This window comes from Eubalaena glacialis, chromosome X (assembly GCF_028564815.1).
Source record: "Eubalaena glacialis isolate mEubGla1 chromosome X, mEubGla1.1.hap2.+ XY, whole genome shotgun sequence".
In the NCBI taxonomy this organism is placed as follows: Eukaryota; Metazoa; Chordata; class Mammalia; order Artiodactyla; family Balaenidae; genus Eubalaena; species Eubalaena glacialis.
Window position 1 is genome coordinate 11,432,392 of NC_083736.1, and position 25,907 is coordinate 11,458,298.

At 46.1% G+C, this 25,907-nt stretch overlaps 1 protein-coding gene across 2 annotated transcripts in view; it reads right to left on the reverse strand.

The window, feature by feature from the left end:
• GPM6B (glycoprotein M6B) overlaps positions 1-23,380 on the reverse strand; it is a 34,448-nt gene extending 11,068 nt beyond the window's left edge. For both annotated transcript variants that reach the window (XM_061179390.1, XM_061179389.1), the window contains exons 1-2: positions 23,261-23,380; positions 1,122-1,308 (exon numbers count right to left, since the gene is read on the reverse strand). In XM_061179390.1, coding sequence (XP_061035373.1) covers positions 1,122-1,308; positions 23,261-23,363 — 290 coding nt within the window. In that variant the 5' untranslated portion in view covers positions 23,364-23,380. The remainder of the gene's footprint in view (positions 1-1,121; positions 1,309-23,260) is intronic.
• Between the last annotated feature and the right edge of the window lie 2,527 nt (positions 23,381-25,907).

The window sequence follows — 25,907 nt, forward strand, 5'->3', positions numbered from 1 at the left end:
GTAACGTGGGCAAACGCTTTCTGCACAGACATTCTCATTACCCAAGTGATAATATATCAAGTAGATACAAAAAGTTAATTCACATCTAATTTTGTCCTATGAAAGCCAACAGCGATGCAGCTGACAACCTTTGGCTGCCCACTGGAACCACCTGGTGAGCTTTACAGACAACAGATAACTGCATCCTATCCCCAGAGATCATGACTTAATTAGTCTGGGGTGAGACATGGACATGGGGATTTTTTTTAAAAGATTGCTGGAAGTTTGAGAGCCACTCCTCAAGATCACCAGCTAATTAAACTAACACACCTTCCCCAGGCTCAGTCCCGGTGAATATTTCTTGGTCTTTTTTGTACACATTTGGCACTCAACGAGCCCACTGTCCTGCTTCATCCTCCTTATAGCCTCCCCCACTGCTGCTCATTTCTCTGGAATCACTTCCTGAACAGATAAAGAATAAATTTCCCTAAGGACTCTTCCCACAGGATCCTGTTATTGTTCCATAAAAATTCACTCGTGCCTTTTTCAAAAGTTTCTTCCAGTCACAAGATACCTAAAGACTGTCAAACCCTGGTAGTCAGGGAAGGAAAAAGAAAACACTGAAGGGCAAGGGGAAAATATACGAAGGAACTAAATTCATTGCTGCCGAGAATGATGCCAGAGCGGGAAGGCTGAGGCTGAACCCCTAAAACGCCCCCTCTTCTGAACTGGAGGATACCCGGGGAGTTTTCTTCTGCTTGAAGAATGAATGTCCAAGTCCTGTTCCTGTAGACTTAGAGTTAGGCCGTTTTCTGTGACGACACTAGAGGGCGACCGTTACTTGGGAACCACGATAACTCTCTTGGTGGGAGGATTGGCAGTACTGCCACCGTGCCCCTCGGCCACTGTGTGCAGAGGGTCCTATGTGTGCACCCTGGTGAGATCCCACCCCAGGTCCCAAACACCCACTGCACTCTTGGCCCGCCCTTTTTCCTTCTCTCCCGGACCTCTTCCTATCTGCCTCCAGGGAGCGTGAATGAAAAGCATCCATTTTCTCCCAGGTGAGCACACTGCAGTCTTCCTGTAAACCCGCCTGGGGTGGTGGCACTTTAAATACATCTTCAAAGGAAGCAGGTACTTACACCTCGCTCAGCAGGGCGTGGTCACTGGTGTTGGTGGAGAAGTGTTGCTCAAGGATCGCCACGGTGCCCGCGAGAGCCACGTGCCCACAGCCGCAGAACAAGGCGACCCCGGAGAAGCAGAGGATGGTGGCCACCAGGGAGGCGTAGGGGACTCCTCCCAGACACTTGATGCAGCATTCGAAGCAGCCTGGACCCAGAGGAGAGAAAACGCCGCTGTTAAGGGCAAAACGCCTTCCGACTTTGTGAAGGCCACACATTAACAGAGAGACTCGACTCGTCCATCTTCCTGCGCATGCTCTACGGATAATAGCTCAACGTCCCAAGGACCAGAGGGGGAGCTGTCGTCATCTCCCATTCTGTGGGTGAGGACTCGGGGGCTCCAAGAGGAAACGTGTAGCTTAATTTGCTCGGGGTGAGTGGCAGAGCAGCCAACTGACAAATAGTTAGGGAGTAAGGCACAATTCTACAAGTTCTTGATGGACCTGGGGTCAGGGTTAGGGGCCCCCTGCTCAAGTGACAAGGAGCAGCAGTCATCCCACTAGCAATGTCAAAAGCACTGCAGTGAGGCTGCGGTTCTATGAAGAAAAGCGACCATCAAGTTCCCCCCAACCTCAGCCTTCTGGGGTTTCGGGTACCTATTTCTCTGTTTCTGCAGCAGCCAATGGCTTTCCCCGAGCCTTTGACCTCCTGGGCAGCCAGAAGAGTCAAATGCAGTAATTACACTATTGCTGTGGTCAGAAAAATATCAAGGGAATCATTTTGGAAAGGTGGTGGGCATGTTGGTCCCTAGAAGTACCAAGTCACCCAGATCCGCTCAAGTGGGTCCACTCAAGTTTCATTCATGTCAATATCAGAAATTAGCTCAACTTTTAAATAAAAATGTTCCCCTGGGCCAGGCAGCACAAGCAATTTAATCACAGCCCCCCACCCCCACCCCCTCCTCGGCTTCCACCTGCCGCCCTCCAACACAAACGTTCAGAGCAAGAAAGAACCCCGAACTGGTGGGTGACATTTAAGTACTTGAAGAGGGAAAAGGAACAGAGGAGGGGGGTAAAAAAAAAAAAAAAAATGAGCATCCATGAAGTGAAATGAAGGAGAGAGCCACAGTTCACGCTTCATTCTTGAGAGGAATAAGACTTTCATTCATTTTTAAAATCAACTTTGACTTGAGATGTCCATAAAGACCTCCCCGGGGGCAGTCAGGTGACATTTTCAGTTCGGAGACATTTACGTTTCAGTAGAGCAGTGCTGGCCTCGAGATAATGTCAGCACCTCTCGTGACCTCCCATCCCTGTTTACATTATCCAGACCCTTAAGTAAATGGCTTGTCGGGGAAATCGAACTCTGAAAGCATTACGATGTTTAACAGCAATCCAGAGCAGTTCATGACTTCAGGGCAAGCACATTAAGGCGGCTAAATGTCTTTCACCCCAACGGTCTTGACAGTACACAGGGAATGACTACCACAGCGAGAAACACGAGCTAGGCTTTTCCATTTTGATGAGCGTCCCATTCTAAACTAGCATCTGCTTAAACCTACCCCAAGCGGTGACTATACACTCACTACCCAATCTCTCTTCAGTTCATTGGAAAATAAAAAGGTCGGGCCCTCATAAGAAAGTGTGCTTCCTTTCATTTCAAAAGATGGCCAGCTGTTTTCATGAAGACCAACCTCCCTGAAATGGACTGATGAAACTGCTTAAATGGGACCCAGCACACAATACAGTTCAAGTTCACTAGCAAGTCAGTACCTTAAAGAGCTTTGGACACTTGAGATTTGTGAACGAGGATGACGGAGGTCAATCTTACTTTGTCCTATGACCTTCTAGGGGCTGAGGTGAGGCGAGAGGAATGCAACTAAAAGTCCAAATGCTCTCCAGGCTCCCAAACCGAGAGGAACTAAAATCCCTGGCCTCGATGTGTTCCATTATATAAGAGAGAAAAGAGACCTCTTTTCTCTTGTGTTGTGTCATTCCCCACCTCCCCCATTCTCAGCCTCCATGATGAAGTTAGGAACAAGACGAACGCCTGCTTCCCTAGCTAACAAAGTTATATCTGGTCCTTATTGGATAGAGAAGTGTGGCCTTGAGACTGTGCTGTCCAATATGGCGGCCACTAGGCACACGTGGCTATTTAAATTATTCAAAATAAAATCAAAACTTCAGTTCCTCCATTGCATAAGCCACATTTCACATGCTCAGCAGCCACGTGGGCTGGTGGCGACCATGTTGGACCGAACAGATATAGGACGTTCCATCACTACAGAACACCGCTGTGGAAGATCAATTTTGACTTGCCACAAATTCACCTTTCTGTGACATGAGCTAGGTTCTGAGTTTTACTTTGGATTTCATTCACTCAGGACTTTGTGAAGATCCACAGGGTGCTAAGCACTGTGCTTGGCACTGGGAATACAAACACAAAATAAAACGCCTCCTCTGCCTTCAAGGAGATCAGTTTAATGCTGCAGGCAGACGAGTAACAATTTCTATAGCACAGCGTGATGAGCGCCAAGACAGAGGCTGCTGGAGAGCCAGTGGATGGTGGGTGGGGGAAAAGAGAGAGATGGAAGGACAGGAGGAAGTATAATTCAAATTGGAGAGGGGTCCGGAAAGGCTTTCTACAGAAGAACCTAGGATGCAGAATACATAAACAGCTGACATGGGGACATTGGTATATAATCTGATACAATTTGATAATAAGCCCACATCCTTTCTCATCATCTGGAGTTAGGGCTAGGTGTTACAGCGTAACGCACTTGCCCTTTAACAATAGAACTCATCCTTCCAAATCCCCAGCTGCCACTTCAAAACAGTCTTTCATCCAAAGGGTTAGAGCGTTCTGCTTCTTTCAAAGGAAATATCACAGCTGTTCCCTGGCTCAGAAAGACAAGTGGGGTTAGAAGAATGATGCTGTTCAGTCCCAAATTCACCACTAGATCAAGGCTAAAGTTTCCCTCCAATGTATCTCTCTGGTAGACTCCGTGTACCCCATGCTGTGGGTCTAGTTTTAGAACAGCAGGGGAAACCAAGGACTCGAGAATTTGGGGGACCACTTCAGTGAATCATACTCTCTCAGCAGAAGCCCATGCTCTTAGGTTTTCAGCAGATGATTTTATTTGCGAACATAGAACTCTGGCTCCTGTAGAACAGAAGTCACCATGTTGGTCATCGTCATCCCACATGCACAGATAAAACTCTTACGGACCCTGCTGGCCACCGTGAGCAGAAAGAAGCTTGTGAAATATAACCTGGGAAAAATTTATAGGAAATAATACAGCTGGAGGCAGAGCTTAGTCTAGCATGGTTGACCAGTTACCCACACGGCTAAAATTGCACGTGTGGCGGATATCCAAGCATCTGTAAACGGATCACTCCCCACTGTACCTTCTATGTCAGTCTAGAAGCCATCTCTCCCCACAGCGTGTAACATAACTTTGAACACTGGGCGATTTGGTCGTATGCCACACACTTAACCCAGAGGAACCAAAAGTGCTGCAAAAAGTTAGCAAGAAAAACCCAAATATGTTTCTAAAATATGATATCAATACTGTTAGGATCCTCACATTAACAGCATTTCTGACCCGAAAAACGTGCAGGTATGTGTGTGGCAGAGGCGGTGGCGGAGGCTGACGGTGTGTTCAGGCTGGCCTCACAGGAGTACCACCTGCACAGCCCCATGGGGCCCTGTGCTTAGTATAATACTCCGATATTGCCATCTGGACATTCTTAAGAATTTCTCAACAAGGGTATCCGCATTTTCATTTTTGCACTGGGCCTACGAACTATGGAGCCAGTCCTGGGTGTACTTATGTGGGAGGAGGCAGGAGGGGTTCTTACTACTTTATATGGCCACAGTAGTAGTGTTTTATTTCACAGTGTTAGACAGAAATACAGCCCAGAAAGGCAGACATTGCCTTGCCTACCATATCATCCTGAGTACAGCAACCATCATACTATATCAAGGGACTGGCGTGTGCTAGAATTACTGACTTCCCCTTTGCTCTGAGAGGGAACAGAAATCACCCGCTGTACTACCCACAGCACAGTCAACACTCCAAGTTCCGCCAAACCAGGGGTCACAAACTATAGCCTGAATTTTTGTAAATAAAGTTTTATTGGAACACAGCTCACACCCCCGTCATTTACAAATCGCCTATGGCTATTTCTGCTCTACAATGGCAGAGTTGGGTAGCTGTGACAGGGCACGTGGCTTACAAAGCCTGAAACATTTACTATTTACAGAAAAAGTTTGCAGACCCCTATCTGGAAGCACTGACATTCAGAGTGTGGTCCCAGGACCAGGAGCATCAGCGTCGCCTATGAACGTGGTAAAAATGCAGATTCTTGGGTCCCACCCTAGAACAACTGAATCAGAAAATCAGGGGCTGGGAGGTGGGGACAGAGCCGGTCATCTGTGCTTTCGGGTGCTTCTCACGTAGGCTCCAATCTGAGAACCACTGTCCTAAAGAATCATGCCAGCCCTTCACTGTGGCAGCCCCGCCTGATATCTTTACCAGCCAAACTGTGCGACAATAAACACCTAATGCCATGAAACGATTCCTGGCTTCTGGCCAAGATGGAGTATCAGGGACCTAATTTATCCTCCTGCCTGAAACCACAACCGAACGGAACAAAACCTATGAAACAATGGTCTTCAAGGTATTAGACATCAGGCTGTGAAGAAGCACCCATGGCTAATGAGTCAACTGTTAAATTCTCAACAGAACCAACGAATCAACATGAAGTGACCTGTAACGCACTTCGAAGAAGCAGTTAGCATGGGGTGCCCTGAAGGTGCAGCTCAGCTCTCATTTGAACAAGACAAGCTCTGCCCCATAATCTTGCTGTTATCATCATCTTGGGTACTGGGGTCTCTTAAAGGCCTGATTGAATGGAAGCTGTCAGTTAAGCAGGGTAACAGATACGGGTGAGGATGAGAGCGCTGGGAGGGAGGGAGCAGCTGTCCATTCACCCATTCATTCCATTAGTGAACATTCAATGCTCACCGAGGTGTCTCTGAGGCCCCAGGTACTGGGCTGGACGCTGGGGACTCGATGGCGAGCTGCGATAGGCATGGTCTACACGCTAATGGAGTTTATAGCCTGTGGGGGAAACAGACACTGTCCAAATGGTTTTGGGCTCAGAAGTGCTAGGAGAGGAAACCATGAGGACTTACTTAGGCTTCTGGCCAGTGACCAGGAACAGCCTCCGCAGCTTAGATCTGAAGGATGGATTGGAGCTGATTAGGTAGAAGGAGAGAGGGCTGGGTTACGGAGGGTGTTCCGGGAAACAGGAACAGTGCGAACAAAAGCTCTATGGTGGAAAAGAGCAGGGCGCTTTCCCGGGCATAGAAGATGCCAGAACAGAGAGAGTACACGGTGAGGGTGGGGCAAGGAAGGCAGGAGAGGGTCTATTGGAGCTAGAAGCACTGAGGGCTTTCCAGGCCTCCTGAAGGATTCTGGACTTTATCCGCAGCATCATGTGAAGCCACTGAGCATTTTTAACCCCAGGGAACAGACTGGGGTTGTAGAAGATCCTCCTGGCGGATGTGACGGGAACAAAGTGGCCGTGGAGATGGGGAGGAGCTTGCTGCGGTGGTTCAGGCTAAAGAGGGCAGGCGCTTGGACCAGGGCAAAAGCAGCGGGAGTGGAAGAGAGGGATGGGTCTGAGAGAGGTTTGAGATGTCAAGTGGGCACAACTTGGTGTGGACTCAAAGGAGGGGTTGGGGATGGCTGGTGAGTGCCAAGGATGACTCCTCCATTTCTGCACGTGGAACCCGATGGATGTCGTGTTGTTCCCTGAGCTGGGCTTGACCCAGGAGGGCTAGCCTTTGAGGACAAAGATGTTGAGTTCAGTTTTAGACATGCTGAGTTTGAGGTGACCGGATGCCATCTTAAGGGGGGCGCTTCCGGTAGGCGATCGGATATGTGGGTCTGTAGCTCAGAAGAGCTGATGCTGGATGCTGTCAGCTTCTGGACCGCAGTGAACACTTTCAGAGGTCAAGGAAAGACATGAGGGGACCATTTAGCAGCTGAAAGTACTTTAAACCCTTTGCTTTGCCAAGTATGGTCCTTGGACAAGCTGCGTGAGGTTCAGCAGGGAGCTTGGGGGAAATGCGGAATCTTGGACCCCACCCCAGACCAACCAAGTCAGAATCTGCATCTGAACAAGCCCTCAGTTGTGTGCGTGAAAGTTTGAGAAGCCCAGGCCAGGCACCAGTCCCAGGTGCAGCATCCTGAGTCCCTTTGAAGTGCCTGCTTTTGTGTCAACTGTGTTTGGTGTTTTCTCCCGAAGAGGTGGCCTGCTGGGCTTGGCCGTAACTCCAGCCACTTGCAAATCAAATGGCAAGTTCCAGGGGCCGCAACGAAGAAAAACACAATGTTCCAAGCTGTTCAGCCATCTTGAAAAGAGTGCAACTAGAGTGTTTTTTCTGAGCCAAGCAAGCACTGTTAACCTCCAATTTTTCACATCAAAGATGCTTTAGTGCCTTACCGCAGACCTATCACACCCCAGCCCCATCCAGACAAAGGTCCTGGATCTGTGCTTCGGGCTGTCCCCAGCATGAGAAGTCACAGGCCAGGCTGATGTTTTTAAAGAGGGAGGTGGTGCCGAGTATCAGCAGAGCGCCACGCTGTGAAATGCTATGCCAGCTACGGAAGATCGATGCTTTTCTTGGATATTCCTATAAATCCACAGGCTGAGCTTTCCCGAGCTTCAAACCAGCAATGACAACGTTGGTGAACATAAACCAGAAAACGCAAGGAAAGCATTTTTTGGATGCCTGCGAACTACTTGTGGGGAAAAAAAAAAAATCACTGCTAGGCCTTCTAGCACATTTTACTAATATTCTCAGTACCTCTCACCAGCGCCGCCTCCCGCCACCCCTCAGCAACTCTGTGAGGTTAATAAAGTCTTCGGCCTTCATTTGGCCGGTCTCTGAGACTAAAGAGAATTTTCGGTTTTGATTTGCACTAAAACTCCAGTGTGCGTTAGCCTAAGATAGTTTAAATATAAACCACACAGTAGGGAGAAAAAACAGGCCTCAACGCCTCTTCCTCTCAATGGCCATTTTGTCTCTGGCATCACTAGAACCTTCTGTGCAGAACAACAGAATAAAACATGTTTTGTCCTCGGGCTCGCGGATGGCTGTTGCCATGGCTGTGAGTTCATAACGGCCCAGTGATTTGCCCCAAGTTGTCTGTGATCCTGGCTGCAGCTTTAATGCTGGCTCAGAAGGACGACCGGCAGCAACAAGGGCTCAGATTCTTCCCCAGGGAATGAATCTCTCTCTCTCTCTCTCTCTCTCTCTCTCTCTCTCACACACACACACACACAGCCCTCTACGCATGGCCTTCCTTGCTGCTTTACTGATTCCTAACGATCCACCAAATTCAAAAAGAGAAGAAGTAACCAACGTTTGCAACTTTCAAACAACCAGCAGGAAAACGGAGGCAGAGAGAATCCTTACTTAAGAGACATAAAAGCGGATGTCAGGGGACCAAGGCCCCCCTGACTCGGAGTTGGCTCAAGCAGCGGTTCTCAACAGGGGGCGACGGTGCCCCCCCAGGGGACATCGAGCAACGTCTGGAGATATTTTGGGTTGTCACGACTGGCGGAGGGGGCGCTACCGGCTCTAGTGGGTGGAATCCAGGGATGCCGCTCAGCATCCTACCTCAACAGCTATACAACCCCAATGTCAACAGCACGGAGGCAGAGAATTCTTGAGACAGCACAAACGCATATGCTCTGCAATGTTCACATCACTGGTTTCCAACTGGGGACGATTTTGCCCTCCAGGGGACGTGTGGAGACATTTCAAGTCATTGCAACGGGGCGGGCGCTACTGGCAGGTAGTGGGTAGAAGCCAGGGATGCTGCTAAACATCCCGCAGTGTACAGGACGGCCCCCACCCCAAACACAACAAACAACAAAGCGACACAAGGAACGATGAGAAACCTCGCTCTCAGGCTATCATGTACAATCCCGGTCTGAGACACCAGTGTGACTGCCAAATTCTACAATTAAAAAAAAAAAAAAAGAGCTTAAAATAAACCTTACTTTGCTTACAAAATACTACAGAGCAGAAGTTCTCAAGTTTTGCTGCCCAATAGCATTATCTGGAGTGCACTGGAAAGCCCTGATGTCCACACTTCACTCCAGACCAATGAATCAGAATTTCTTGGGGTGGGGCTCAAGAACTAGTGGTTTTCCTTAAAGAAAAAGCTCCCCAGGTGACTTCAAGCTGGAGAACAAGTGTTCTAGTGCAGGCGTCAGGCAACTGTGGCCCATGGGCCAGACTCAGCTCTCCATATGGCCTGCGAACACAGAGCGCTTTTTTAATATTTCGAAATGATTTTTTAAAAAACCAAAACTCAAAGAATAATACTACTTCGTGACACAAGTATATGGAATTCAAATTTCTGTGTCCATAAATAAAGTTTTACTGGAACACAGCCGAACTCATTCCTTTGTGTACTGTGTGTGGCTATTTTCAAGCTGCAAAGGCAGAGTTGAGTAGTTGCCAGATATTTACCATCTGGCCTTTTACAGGAAAAGTTTGCAGCTCCCCCTTCAAGAGGACTGGTTCTCCAACTTTCATGTGCATATAGATTCCCTGGAGATCCCGTTAAAATACAGATTCCGTTTAGGCAGGTCTGGGCAGGAGACTGTGCCTCTGCATTTCTCACCTGCTCCCAGGGGACCCTATTCTGCAGGTCCATCGGCTGGTCGCTGAAGCACAGGGGCAGAAAAGAGGGGCTCTCCAAGAGGGGTCTGTGCAGCCCCGGGAGACCCTGAGACTCATTCAGGACGTCTGGGAGGCCAAAACTGTCTTCATAATAGCGCTAGAAGATATTGACTTTTTTCACTGTGTTGACGTTTGCACAGTAAAACTGCGGATGGCTTAGTGCGAATCAGGCAGTGGCACCAAAGTGTATTAATCAGCAGTGCATTGCTCCCCACCACACACTCATAGGAAAAAACCCAAAAGGGACAGTTTCACTTAAAAATGTCCTTGATGCGGTAAAAAGTTATCAACTTTAATAAATCTAAACCCCCGTTTTGAAGATTCTGTGCAATGAAAAGAGAAGGACACATACAGGACTTCTGCTGCATACCAGAGCACAATGAAAAAGTTCACGTGCGACTGAGTTACGAGCTGAACTAGCACCCTGTTTTTTGGTGGACCGCCATTTTTTCTTTAAAGAATGACTAACAAGCTGTAGTTATTAAGACTTGGGAAGTCCCTGGTGGTGCAGTGGTTAAGACTCCGAGCTCCCAATGCAGGGGGCCGGGGTTCCATCCCTGTTCAAGGAATTAGATCCCACCTGCATGCCACAACTAAGAGTTTGCATGTCATAACTAAGGAGCCCACCTGCCACAACTAAGACCCGGTGCAACCAAATAAAACAAATAAATAAACAAACAAAATATTTTTAAAAATACTTGGGAAGACAGACAGACAGATGGCCAACAGGCATATGAAAAGATGCTCAACATCACTAATCATCAGAGAAATGTAAATCAAAACCACAATGAGATATCACCTTGCACCTGCCAGAAGGACTATTATCCAAAAGACAACAAATAACAAGTGTTGGCTTTAAAGATGTGGAGAAAAGGGAACCCTTGTGTACCGTTGGTGGGAATGTAAATTGGTGCAGCCTCTATGGAAGACACAGTTTTCATGTTCTCCATATAAACACCCAGAAGTAAAAAAGCTTTGGTCATACTGGTAATTCTACTCTTAATCTTTTGAGGAATCTCCACACTAATTTGAAAAGATATATGCACCTCTGTGTTCACTGCGACATTATTTGTAATAGCCAAGACATGGAAACAACCTAAGTGCCCACTGATGGATGAATGGATAAAGATGATATAAGAATTACCATATGATGCAGCAATCCCACTCCTAGGCATATATCTGGAGAAAACTGTAATTTGAAAAGATACATGCACCCCAATGTCCACTGAAGCACTATTTACGTTACCCAAGACATGGAAGCCACCTAAACGTCCATCAACAGACGAATGGAAAAAGAAGGTGTGGTACATATATACAATGGAATATTACTCAGCCACAAAAAAGAATGAAATAATGCCATTTGCAGCAACATGGATGGACCTAGAGATGATCATACTAAGTGAAATAAGTCAGACAGAGAAAGACAAATATCATATAACATCACTTCTATGTGGAATCTAAAAAAATGATACAAATGAACTTATTTACAAAACAGAAACAGACTCACAGATTTCAAAAACAAACTTATGGTTACCAAAGGGGAAACGTGGCGGGGAGGGATAAGTAGGAGCTTGGGATTAACATATACACACTACTATATATAAAATAGATAACTAGGGCTTCCCTGGTGGCACAGTGGTTAAGAATCCACCTGCCAATGAAGGGACACGGGTTCGAGCCCTGGTCCGGGAAGATCCCACATGCCGCGGAGCAACTAAGCCCGTGCGCCACAACTACTGAAGCCCGCGTGCCTAGAGCCCGTGCTCCGCAACAAGAGAAGCCACCACAATGAGAAGCCCGTGCACCGCAATGAAGAGTAGCCCCCGCTTGCCGCAACTAGAGAAAGCCCACGCGCAGCAACGAAGACCCAATGCAGCCAAAAATAAATTAAATAAAATAAAATAGATAACTAATAAGGGCCTACTGTATAGTACAGGGAACTCTACTCAATATTCTGTAATGACCTATATGGAAAAGAATCTGAAAAAGAATGAATACATGTATATGTATAACTGAATCACTTCGCTATACACCTGAAACTAATACAGCATTGTAAATCAACAATAAAAAATTTTTAAAAGGTTATATGATATATATCTGATGTGTATATACATACATACACACACACACACACACACACACACACACACAATGGAATACTACTCAGCCATAAGAAAGAACGAAATCTTGCCACTTGCAACAACATGGATGGACCTTGAGGGCATTATGGTAAATGAGGTAAGTCAGGCAGAGAAAGACAAATACCATATGATTTCACTCACATGTGGAATCTAAAAAAACGAAACAAAACAGAAAACAACTCATAGATACAGAGAACAGATTAGTAGTTACCAGAGAGGAAGGGGGTTGGGGGTTGGGTGAAATGGGTGAAGGGGGTCAACTGTCTGGTGATGGACCATAACTAGATTTGTGGTGGTGATCACTCCGCAGTGTATACAGATGTTGAATTATAATGCTGTACCTGAAACATTACACACACACACACACACACACACACACACACACACAGAGACTTGGGTATCTGGCAGAAATTTTCTCAAAAATGATGTAAATGAGCTTGTTACTTCAAAGAAAACAAGTGATAGTATCTGTTGTCAATCAGTTTTGGAAAACTTGCACCTGCGACAGTGAAAGTCCCAGCTTCCCAGTACTTAAAAGACTTCCTGATGAAATCGTTGGTGCTATTAATGAATGTGACTTTTGGGATATGGTATAATGAAATGTGTCAATACTTGGAAGATCTGCACCACCCAGAGAACCAGTATTTTCCAAAGGACCAATGTGGGATGTTACAAAATCGTTCTCGAATACAGACCCAATCAAAGTGCAAGGTAGAGCAACAGATTTTAATGGAACAGAGTAGAAGAAGTTCACTGATATAGTTTCAGATTCCACATTATTAATAATCTTTAAGAAACCACCATTTGTTGGATTTGGGTGTATTATCAAGGAAGAGCTCCACAAATATATGAAAAGGCCATTAACCACTGTGCCACCAGGGAAGTCTTAGTAACTATAGCTTGTTAGTCATTCTTTACAGAAAAAATGGCGGTCCACCGGAAAACAAGGTGCTAGTTCAGCTCGTAACTCAATCACACATGAACTTTTCTTTGTGCTCTGGTATGCCTCTGAATGAATGTAGAGGCAGATGTAAGGATCCAGCTGTCTAATATTAAGCCAGATATTAAGGAGATTTGCAAAAATGTAAAAGAGTACTACTCTTCTCACTCAAGTTTTACTTTGTTTGGGAAAAGAGTTATCTTTCCTAAACATTATTTATGTTAACATGTAATGGGTTTATTATTGTCATTTTAAACAAATAAGTTCATTATTTTTTAAAGGATAACATATAGTCTATTTCTGAGATCAAATATTAATAGATAAAATATAAAAAATAAATTATACAACTTTTAAAACTTCTATGATGAAAACGTTATTACTTAAGTAATAATAAATTTCTCAGTTCTAATTTCTAATACAAAAAAGATTTAGAGATATAACCCACAGGAGCAAAAGCTTTTTGGGGTCTTCAATTATTTTTAAGAGGGTAAAGGGACTTAACAACCCAAAGTCTGTAAACCACTGGTCTACACCATTAAGAAGGTATCATGGGGACTTCCCTGGTGGTCCAGTGGTTAAGACTTCACCTTCCAATGCAGGGGGTGTGGGTTCGATCCCTGGTCGGGGAGCTAAGATCCCACGTGCCTCGTGGCCAAAAAACCGAAACATAAAAACAGATGTAATATTGTAACAAATTTAATAAAGACTTAAAAAAAAAAGAAGGTATCATGAAGTCAGTGGACAGGGGGGCTTCCTGTTAAAGACCTAACTGAGGAATCACTTAAATGATAAATAGGTTGCTTCTCAGTTCTCCCTTGACCTTCCTAGAGTCGCTGACATAAAAGTCTAACTACATAATGCCAAGAACACTGAAACTATTTTTAACGATATAAAGAGAATTGCTTTTCGGGATATCCTTCTAAAAGCTTGTCCTAAAATCTATGAAATCAGAAATTTTCACTTTTGTGGTACGTTGTGAAAATCTTAAAATAGATGAGCCTCTCACGTTTGCAATATGGCTTGGGCAGTAGAAAATAAGCAATTATATAAAAGGAAAGTTATGTTCACATGGTGAGAATAAAACAAAGTCAAGAAAAAGACACTCGTTAGTCTCTTCCTTCGCCTTTTGTGGGAACTGGCTTTAGTTTTCCTAAAGACCGTGTGTGTGCTATTAGCCTAGTTAAGTGGGGAGCAAAGAACCAGGGAAACGGATGGCGAGTAGGGGAAGCTAGCTCTAAATCCAAACGACAGAGATTTTAAGAGCACAAAGATCTGTAGGGTGTTCAGGAAATCTGAGACCTCCCTGCAGTATTAAGCTTTAGCAGCACTCAACCTCCTTGACCATCTGGGCGACAGTGTCTATGCGCTGCTGGATTCCACTGGATTCAGTTGAGTGTCTACTGAATTGCTGCTATGTGCAAGGCACTGTGCTGGGGGCTGCAGGGGTTTGGTTTGCCCTCCCGGCCTTGACACTTCGAAGTGGGGTGAGGGACACAAACACATCAGAGATCACTACAGTAGAATGAAGAGAGAGCTGACTTAGGGACATGGGGAGTGAGGTAGGGACAGATCTCCTTGGCTTAGCGTGGGGAGCTTAGGAAACGGTGTGTGGGTGGCAGTGGTGTAGACAGGCCTTAAAGAACAGAAGGATCCCGTGGTTAGGACACACTGACAAGCATGAGCAAAGGAGAACAGGACCGATGTGGTGAGGGGCACGTGGGGAGAGCTGAGGGCGTGGCCAAGTTTATCAAGGGGACCAGGACAGCATCAGGAGAGAAGCTGGAGAGGCAGGTGGGCGCCTCCTGTGGGGAGGCCTCTGAGCCAACCTGAAGCCTCGTGTGCTTCATTTTGCAGGCAGTGGGGAGAGAGGGAAGGTTTGTGAGCAGGCGAGTGACATGATCTGAGGTGTGCTTTTAAAAGACTAATCTGGCACTAGTGTGCAGGCTGGACTGGAGTGGGTGCAAACTAAACTCTTCCACTGTAGGTGGTAGCAGAATGGGTCTTTCTGAGTTGTATTCAAGGGGGGCAGGGCGTTTTCACTGGAGGCAGGAAGGGGAAAAAGCAGACGAAGCCTGGAGCTATGAAGCAGTCAGTGTCACACAACATTTTATGGGAATGGCTTGGCGAGAAAAGATGAGAGAATATATGTGAACGAATCTTCCCAAGGGCCATTCCAGAAAATGTCAACTAACCCAGAGAGACAGAAGGCAAATCAGTGGTTGCTTGGAGAGGGAGGGCTTATAAAGGGACCCAGGGAAACTTTGGGATTGACGGACATGTCACCATCCTGCCTGTGGTGCTTTCATGGGCTCATACATATGTCAAAACTTATCATATAGGCCACTTTAAGTATACGCAGCTTATGCATACCAATTACACCTCAAAAAAGTTAAAAAAAAAAAAAAAAAAGACCTGCTTCTTTTTCTTTTTTTTTTTTTCTTTTCTTTTTAAGATCTGCTTCTTAAGTTTGATTTTTACAAAAGATGCTAGTAATGTTAAAAGGTTACGAGTCCCCTTTGGAAACTAAGAATTGGCAGCAAAAGGCAGGAGCCACATCAACCTGGCTGGGGTGGGCTGGGGGGACGTATCCTGTGGCTACAGAACCTGTGGGCTCCCCCCACTTGGTGACAGGAAAGTGAGGGGGCTACTGTCATTAAGGAGAGAAGACAGTGCTCTAAGGAGGCACATGATGCATTTCCATTTTGAAATGTTTATACAGCTTGTGGCAGGCAGCCTTCTAAGACACCCCCGATGATCCTCACCTCCTGATATTCATACCCTTGTGTAATTCCCTCCCCCGAGTGTGGGCTGAACTTACTGACTAGCTTCCCTGATTAGGTTTCAAAAGACTGACTTCTGTCTTCCTAGCGTTCTCTCTTCTCCCTTGCTGGCACACTCTCTTACCCGCTCACTAGTGCTCTCTGATGAAGCCAGCTGCCATGTCATGAGGGAGATATGAGAAAGCCCACATAGCAAGGAATCAAGGGAGGTCTTGGGCCAACAGCTAGTGAGGAATTAAGGTCCCAGTCCCACAGTCTTGGAGGAAATGAGTCCTGCGAACAACCACAAAAGTGATCTGGGGAGTGGATTCTTCCACGGTTGAGCCTTCAGATGACACTGCAGCCCTGGCCAATGCTTTCAGTGCAGCCTCACTAGAGACCCAGAGACAGCTAAGCAGAGCCCAGACTCCTGACCTACAGAAACTGAGATCATATATGTTGTTGTTCCTGGCTGCTAAGTTTAAGATTAATTAGTTGTGCAACAATAGATAACTAATACACAGCTTCAGCTCTGGTGTTTGCCTGCACCTCTACCATCAAATCTTTTTGCGTTTTTTAATACACAAAGATGCAATGACAACATTAAAACATCAAGAGAAGTTTGCTTCAAATTCACTGTCTGCTAAGGATGTGGTGATTTGGCTTTGGGCATCTTGACGGTAGATATGTATACAAGTTGCCTTTGAATTTCAGATTTATCCTGTTCTTCAGATAGGTATTTTGAACGGGAATAATACTTCACCAAAGATGTTATAACGAGGGACTATTTTCTCATCCAACGTTATGATCCTCTATGTATACAGTAGTGGTGGTCAGACTTTAGTGTGGCTCTGAATTGCCTGGGGAGCTTATTAAAACATATCAAATTCCTGGGACCCACCCTAAAGGGGGGGCCTGGGAATCTGAATGTTTAACCAAAATCCTTGGTGATTCTGATTCAGGGCATCAGAGGCCCATACTTTGAAAAATCACTTAAAGAAATGACCCCCAATATTGCCCTTAACAACATATAAATGATCTTTTACATATCACAGAAAATAAAACTTGCTAAAGTACAATGAATGGTATAATAGATGAAAACAGCTCCATGGCATCCATTTAACAGGACTTGGTATATTATGGGAACACTCAGAGAGGGACCTGAAAGAGGGGCTGAGCTTCCAGAAAGAGCCAAGAGACCCTCTGAAGAAGGGCTGAGCTTTAGTCTAAAGCCTGTGAACAACAAGTACCCCAGGGAGCAAGGATTCTGGAGCCTGAAGAGAAGAAGGTGAGGGATCTCGGATGGAGAAGATTTTAGGAAACTGAGTGACTAGCAAAATTTTTAGGTCTTGCCTACCATAAGTAGACTGGATTTGCAACGTGTGCTAAGAATGCAATTACTCTAAGTCAGGGGTTGGCATTTTTTTTTAATGGAAAGGGCCAGACAGTAACTATTTTTGGCTTTGCAGAGCATACGGTTGCAACCACTCAATTCTGCTGTTCTTGCAGGAAAGCAGCCACAGACAATCTGTAAATGAATGGGCGTAGCTGGTTCTAATAAAACTTTATTCACAAAACCACGGTGGGTGGCATCACCAGCCTGGTCTAAGCCAAGTCCTCACAGGAATCTCCGTAATCTCCATGTGTCACCACTGGGAAAGAGCACATGAACGTAAACCAGGTTGTCTTAAGACCACGGAAAGGCTCGTTTTGATCCCACTGCCTCTCCTACTGGCCTGACATTTCACCACTAGAGTTATTCCTTGGGGTGAAAGCACTGTCCATGGAAGTTCCCAGATAAAACGCAAGCGTGATGCTCTTCAGAGGAAGCCTCGTCTCACCTAAATGACTCAGACACCCAGAGCTTTCTGTTTCCTAGTACACAAGCCATTTTATATAAGCTTTTGACAGATATAGAAACACATGGGTGTGAGTGAACAGGGACCCCCGAAAGGACACAGCCTGGGGAGGCGGGAAGACTCTAGCCTCTAGCAGCAGACTTCAGCTGCTTCCCAATGTCTCCAGTTAGCTCTAAGGGTGGCGAAAGAGTTCAAGACAAAATTAATTTTAATTAACCCCAAATGAAAACATACAACACAAGGGGCATCATAAAGGAAACGAAGATCAGATGTCACTATTTCTAAAAGACTGCGAATCGCTGCTTTGAATAATCCAAGTCAGTGTCCCTAAAACCAGACGCTGTACCTGAGAGAAAGCTCCAGACTTATACTCAATACTGATCCATCTGCGTTTCATCTCTGCTTTCTTTGTCTGCCTACTCTGAGCTGAGGAACAGACACAAGACCAAAAGGCAAAGGGAGTTCTATATACCACAGACACAGTCGCAGCCACTGCTACATAATCGAGGGCTAATCATATACCAACAGCATAGCTGATAAAAAGTTGAACATCCGTAAATGAAAAATTATATGTATACGGCTGACATAATAGCCTCTGGTAAATAAGATACAAAATAGTTACCTGCTCTACAGTGGCACATTTTTTTGGTGAAAACTGCAGGTAATTTGAAAATGAAATAATTAATCCATAGCAGAAAACAAAATGCAAAGAACTCTTACAAAACTCAGAAACATTATATCGATAGCATTAACCTGAGCTAGAATATGCTTGCACTGTGTCCATTGTTCACCTCCATTTAACCTGAAACACCTTGAATCACTGGAAGCCATCAGACAGACTGGGTGCCTCCCCTGGCCAGAGCTGCGTAAACCAAGAGAGCTTCTCCAACCAGACCCTGGGGAGAAGCCACCCCGCCCGAGAGCCCACACGACACCATCAGACCACTGGGTACAGTCCTCATGCAACCAGCAACAGAGCCCAAAGACGCACGTGACGAGATTAAGGGTTCCCCACCATGAAATACATTTCAAGTGTTTGCAGAAAAGGCCTCAAATGTAGTGGCCTTACAACCTTAGGTTAGGGCAGAGTGACATGAAAGAATAACAAATCCAACAGCATTTCCCAGGACTCACATATCCCAGGTGTCACTCTATAAAGTGGATCCACAACAGAGAAGTCCCAGGCTCAGGGGCCAGAGAGAGAAAGGCTGGGGATCTCTGGGGGCCCGCCTTCTCAGGTCACACCTGGGCAGATACATGGAGCCCAACAGGGTGACCTGATTCACAGCAGTGAACAGGCAGGAAATGCTTGCTTGCCCCTCATGGCTGCTCGGGAATCCATGATTGGCCATGGAAATCCCAACACGTGGGCTTCCTGCTAAACTCTCAGCTCAACACCAACATTCCCCGGGCTCTCCCCACACTCTCCATTCTAGCCCATATGTGACAGGGTGGTCTCTTTGGACTTCTGGAATTATCTATAGTCATCTTAACCTAAGCATCAGAGCCATTTGGATTTGGAAGATGGCCAGAAGGGGAACTGGTGACTGGTGAAGGGGGTGGTTTTTCTACTCCTTATCTGGCAGATTGAATGCCGAACTACATACAGATTTACCAGTGTCTGAATAGTCATTCTTGGTCCCTTAGCTTATAGCCATAGTAAGTGACAGCATCTTGCATGTCACTGGATTATATTCAAGAAGGTGACGAGGGGGACTTCCCTGGTGGTCCAGTGGTAAAGAATCTGCCTTCCAATAATGCAGGGGACGCGGGTTCGATCCCTGGTTGGGGAACTAAGATCCCACATGCCACGGGGCAAGTAAGCCCGTGCGCCACAACTACCGAGCCCGCGCGCCTCAACTAGAGCCCACGTGCCGCAAACTACAGAGCCCACGCGCCCCGGAGCCTGTGCGCCACAACTAGAGAAGAGAAAACCCGCCCGCCACAACTAGAGAGAAGCCCGCGCACCACGTGAAGAGCCCGCGCGCCGCAACGAAAGATCCCGCATGCCGCAACTAAGACCTGACGCGGCCAAAAATAAATTAAATAAATAATAAACAAATCTTTAAAAAAGAGAAAAAAGGTGACGAGGGGCATTTGAGAATTTCTCCCAGCTCCTGTCAACTACTTTCTCCTCGCTCTCTCCACAAGGAAACAAGCTGTTCCCCCTTTCGCTGCCCCTCCCCACTCTCCTCCACCAAGATTTTAAACAAAGGAATCAGAGAACGCACGTATTCAGGCAAGTAGATAAGAGAATCAGAGGTCACTGGCCTTTCAAACTAACCAGGACTCACTGCCTTAACGACTGGCAATTCTTATACCTGCCTCCCCATAGATAGAGAGGGAAAGGAGAATGGACACCTTTAGCAATTCTCCGTCTTTTCTAAATATAGAGATTTCTAGAACTTTTAAGGGTAAATTCACTTCTTCGATTCCTTCCTGTCTTCTCCCTTCTTGCTTTTGGACCTTCCTCTAAATTAGTGCTTCTCAAACTGTGCCCAGGAACCATGTGGAAATCTTGTCCAAATGCAGATTCGGATTCAGCAGGCCTGGGGCGGGGCCTGAGACTCTGCACACTTGGAATAGAGGATCTAAATTCCCTCAGGTGACGCTCTTGAGTGAAGCCTGTGTAACACAACCCACAGTAGCCGGAAGCACACGTGAAGCACAATGTTCCTTCTTTCCTGAGTGCCACCGTCTCAGGCCTAGGTCCCCAAGGCAGCGTCATAGGGGGTTGCCCTTGTGGCCACCCATCCTTTGATTTCCTGGAGGCCTAGAGAAGATGGGGATGTTACCTGGTCAAAGAAATTAAACAATGAAAAAAGAAGAAAGAGGAAGCAGAGGGTGAAGGATTAACTATCCAAGTGCTAAAAATGTAATTTTACGGAGAAGTTACACCCAAGAAGGAAAACAGGAAACGATCAAGGCAAAGGAAACTGGAAGCACCTTGACTTCTCCAACGGGGAATAAGTAGGTTGAGGGGGAAAAAAAAAAAAAAAAAAGACACAAGAGCCATATGGAATCCTCTATTTTTTCCCTCACACCATCTGGTTTGGGATCTAAGCACAGAATGGCAACTGCGCTGATTCAGGAGCCGGCAAAATCTCCAGGCAACTAGGAAGGTGACCCCACGGCTGCGTTCGGTCCCCTCACTCCGGGGCCCGCGATGGACTCTTTACACCATCCCACGCGAGGCCTCTGCCCCCGGCTCCAGACACACGTGGCCGCAGTGCGTGTGCCACACAGGCACATTTCCCCCCGTGATGTCCCCCCCCCCCGCACACACACAGTTACCACCACAGGTGCATGGAGACCATTTCAGGATCTGGCAAGATGATGCTAGAGATCAAGTTCAGTGATTTTGTTTCTCCCCCCTCCGCCGAGAACGTGCTTGTTCATGGAATTCTCACCTGAAATATCACCAGCAACGTGAGAACTATTAGAGTCCTACGATCTCTCATCACACCATTCCAGAAGTCCGAAAGCTCTGAAAGTTAAGGGTTTTTTCTCTTTTGGTAGGGGGAGAGGGGTCGAGCTCATCTGGCAGCAAAACCTGTTCTGCACTGAATTTCCTTGACGCCCAAACGTTAACTCCAGCTCTCCAGAAAGATCCATGTGTTGGACTTGGGGGATGCACCCAGACCTTACTGGGGACGTGGCGGCGCACACGGTATGTGTGCCACATCACTTTTCAGAAACCTCAACTCTTCTGAATTCTTAAATAAATTTGGCCCCAAAGGTTTCAGAGAGGAAATTGGAGGCTTGTATTTTTTCTTCTCGGCTGCCACTGCTGCTTAGAATGCCCATACTAACCTTTACGCTTTACCACCCAAATCCAGGAAAGATGCTTAGTTTTTTTCTTGATTTCTAACTGGGCTGGTGTCTTCCAACACATTCTTAAAATGAAGACCATTCTCTTTCTGGCAGTACTTTCGGATAATTTGGGGACCTTCTTGTCATGTTAGCAAGTACTGTTCATTCTCTCTCTCTCTGCCATTGAATTGTGCACATTTAAGTTTGCTTTGGCAGGGGGAGCGTTTTAAAAATTGCTTTGTTGAGCTAAGTTTACATAGAAAATTCACCTGTTTTAAGCGTGCAATCCAGGGGTTTGGAGTCCATTTACAGAGTGGTGTAACCATCACCACGATCTAATTTTAAAGCATCTCCATCACTCCACAAAGGATCCCTTGTAACCACCAGCGGTCACTCCCCAAGCCGTTCTCCCCCAGCCTCTGGCAAACACTCAGCTATTTTCTGTCTCTCTGGATTTGCCAATTCTGGATATTTCTTATCAATGGAACCCCTACGGTATTTGTTCTCGTGTGTCAGCTTTTACTCAGCATCCTGTTTCTGAGATCCATCCGTGTCGCAGCGCGTATCGTGCGTACTTCATTCCCTTCCACTGCTGCACAGTATTCCACTGTATGGATACATGTCTAATAGTAATTTTTAAAAAATCAAGATTCCAGAACCTTCCGTCCTTCGAAGGATCCAAGAGAACAAATGTCTGATGGCATTTCTTGCTCACCTCTTCTAGCTGGCACTACACAGGCACACACAGAGCTGGCGCCCTAGTAGCCAAAGGCGGAGTGAAGGAATCCGTCACTCAAGGTGTAGAACTAATTCCAAAGTCAGAGTTCATGTTAATTAACCTGAAGCCACAATTCAGGTTTTAAAGAAAAGATTTAAAAATTATTAAATGAATTACAGGTGGTCTGACTCTGTAACTCAACGTGTGTCTTACGTTGTACCTCAGGATTGCTCTTTCTAGACTTGCAGGTTCTATGTGGTCATTTCTGATGTATTCCTGCAGAAGTAAGCAAACATTTGGGAGGAATGCTGCTATGGGTTCACACAGAGTTACAGCAATACTTGAAGCCTGTTGTGTTTCTCTGACCCACCACCATCCCTTTATATTCACATTGTAAGTAACTAGAAACCACTGAATTTTAGCTCACTGAGCTGAGTGTGAGGATGCTTTGTGTGGACTTTGAGGATGTGGAGGGTGGGTGTGCATATCGCTCGGCTTTCTCCCCTTCCGGGTCCCCACATGGGCTGATGCACAGCTCACCCAGACCCAACACTTAGACGTTCCGAGAGATCAGTGCTCCTCCTGAGCAAGGAGACTGCAAACCGGACCCTGTGGACCTACCTGATGGGATGGCGTACCCAGGTATCTGCTCCTCATTTCACGGGCTCTGAGTTTTCCTTCTCAAAGGCAATGGACTGACGTTAAATCAGAGCGTTGCAGAGCAGTGTAACCAGAAAGACATTTGGGGACATTGACAGCACCCTCAGAGCCCAGGCTCCTCAAATGTCCTGGCTCAGTTCTTGGTCCCATGATGGGCATGGGTAACGCCCCCCCAACCCATTATTGGTTCAGATATTAGAAATTTCGTGCTTAGCCCCAAGGCATACCTCACTGTACACTGCTCCTTTTGAGAAGAGGTGAGGGGGAGGAAACAGGGAGGAGGGAGAAGAGAGAGGTGAAAGATGGGGTGGAATGGAAAGGAAGAGAGAAAAAGAAAGAGGATGAAAGAAGTTTTAAGGGGCTAATTCCACCCCTACCCCTGGGAACAAATTAATGCATCAAGCAAAACAGAAAACAACACCAAACCAAAAGAGCTATCACAAATCATATTAAAGATAACAGTTGACTTGCTGTGCGAATTCACCCCGAGGCTGTATTTACCTGGACTGCTCAAGAGGCTAGCCCTGTCCCCCAGGGTTGGCACGGGACGGTACTGGTGGTTCTTTGAGCCTGGGTACATCCAGTGGTACCTGCCAATTTCCATTTCAGCTCTGCTGTTCACTGCCAATTTCAGGTGGCAAAGAGTCAGTGTCTCTATCTCCAGCAAAGATTCTACATCAGCATTTTAATTTATTCTTTTACCATATAGTTCAAGGAAACGGGGAGTTCACAAAATATGCTATTGAATTGCAACCTTTCAGTATCACCTTATCAACTCAGCATAATACACGGAGAATGTTAGTCTCCTCCTCCATTTTTCAATTTAAGTTGACAAAAATCACCAATATTGTCTTTTCTTTCTGTATTTTCTCCATCTCCCCCCAAGTCCCGCCCCTTCGAATGATCATTTTGGGCAGACACTATTTATAAGGAAAATCTGGCTTCTCACCATCGTAGGTTTCTTTCTGTTTATTTCACTTTCAGACCCACAGAGCACCATCATTATTGCAGCTACACAAGCGAGGGTGAATCCAGGCTTGCTATGACGGCGCCTAGTTCCAGCCTGCAAAGTATGGCCAATGACCCCCTGGTCTGCTGAACCTTGGATGAAAACTCCTGTCCTTCCACTGACATCTGCAATATTCTCTGTCACCTCATCTTATCTAAGCTCAGGACTTCAGAGTCTAGAATGTTCCAGATTAAATCCTGTTCCAATGATCTCCCAGTGTCTTTATAGAGAAAGGGCTGCTGGTCTTGGGCTTAAAGCACTGCTTCTTCCCACACGAGTGACAAGTGGCCTCCTGGAGACTCAGGTCCTTATCTGGTAATCTGACGATATTTCTTACTTCTTAGGGGATTGGAGAGAAAAATATCCATCAACTTGCCTGACACAGAATCAGATGCTGGTAACTATTAGCTGAATTACAACCTTGAAATCCCTAAGAGACCATAAGGTCACTATGGCCAGTTTATAGCTGAGAATCCCATCAAACCTAATGACGGGTTACGTCCTCTGGGGTGCCACAAATATTCAAGGATTAAAAAAATGGTGCTGACATTGATGTGGGTAATTATTCCACCAGAAGAGCAGGTTATAATGCCCCATTGGGCACCTCAGACCACTGAGGATAAGGACTGAGCAAACTGCCATGTTGTGAGGCCAAAAGGCGAGTGCCCTGACTGGGTCCACTGAAAACCTCACCAGCTGTTACGAAACCCCACCTCTGCTCTCCACAATCTCTGAAAACTCTCGAGGTATTTCCACTTGGGAAGTGGAGACCTACGTTTCTAGGTGGTGTTTTAGAGCAAACCTTCTTGGCTTCAAGGTAAAGTAAAACTGTCCTTTAGAGACATTGAAAAGACAGTTAAAGACTTTTAAAGACATTTGAAAGGGGAAAAAACGATGCGAGGACAAGATCAGAACTGCACAATAAAAGTATTTTTTACTGTTGCTGGTTTTGTTGTTAAAGAACATGATGATGCCTCTAACTTACAGCGTGCTCACGGCGTGCTGGTCACCAAGCAAAGCACGTTGCACTCGTTACCTCAGGATTTTTTTTTTTTTTTTACACGAAGTCTAAAGGTTTTTGTTCTTTTTTTTTATGTGTAACATAGGCAAAATTATCTAAGTCAATACATTTTTAAGGACTGTCACCTGTTCTGATTCTTTCCACCGCCAGCCACCTTAGTACCTCCAATGTTTGAGTCATAATCACGACAGCCCTTTCAAAAAGAATCTTTGCTCAATCTACAGTTGTCATGTCAGTCAGTCCACAATTTCTTTAGTTGGGCTTCTTGGATCTCCCATGGAATACTGGACACACTTCAAAATTCCCCGCTGGTAATCTTGGGGATCCAATGTCCTGAAGCAGTTTATTTTAGGACCCTGTTTAGGGTCAGAGGAGATGGATCTGCCTGGTCCTGAATTTCAGACGCCCTCTGAACATGCACTGAGTTCAAATCAGAGTCCCTCGTAAGCGATCACACCCTAGAACAGTTGGGATATGCCAATACCTACAAACGAAGAAGCCAAGCGCAACGGAAAGGTAAGTCACTTGCCCGCGATCACGCAGCTGGGGGCCTGTGTGCTTGCTGTAATTTTCTACTCTTCTGCTGAGGTCTCTTTGGAGGTGAGCTGTGCTTCTGTGCCTTGTAAAGACACCTGTCAGGTCCCAAGCTCCTGATGTTACTTCAGGGTTCTTAAAAGTTCTGAACTCTCAGCCTTTCCTGGATTCAGATTTTGGGTGCGTCTCTCTCATACATGGGTTGCGCTACATTCCCCGAAAGCGGAGAAACCCAGTGGGGCTGGTGGAAAGAACCAGAAGGAGGTCAAGTGGCCTCATGGTATGACCTGATTTCCTCTTGGTTAGAGTGGCTGTAAGCCCTCCGTGTCGACCCCAAGCAAGAGGATTCCAAGGAGCTCGATCACTTCTATCTGAAAAATTTTCATCCTCCTTGCAAAATATTTCTCCCTCCAAGCCCAACACACAGTTGGTGCCCAGTCAATGTCTGCTGCATAAATATTTGGTTGAATGCAGGGGAGCATCCTGGGAGCCTGTGGATCAAGCAATGGGCCTCTAGGTCCCCCACCATCCTGACTGCACCCCAGCCAGGCCGTGCAATTCAGGGGATCTTTGCACAGGATTCA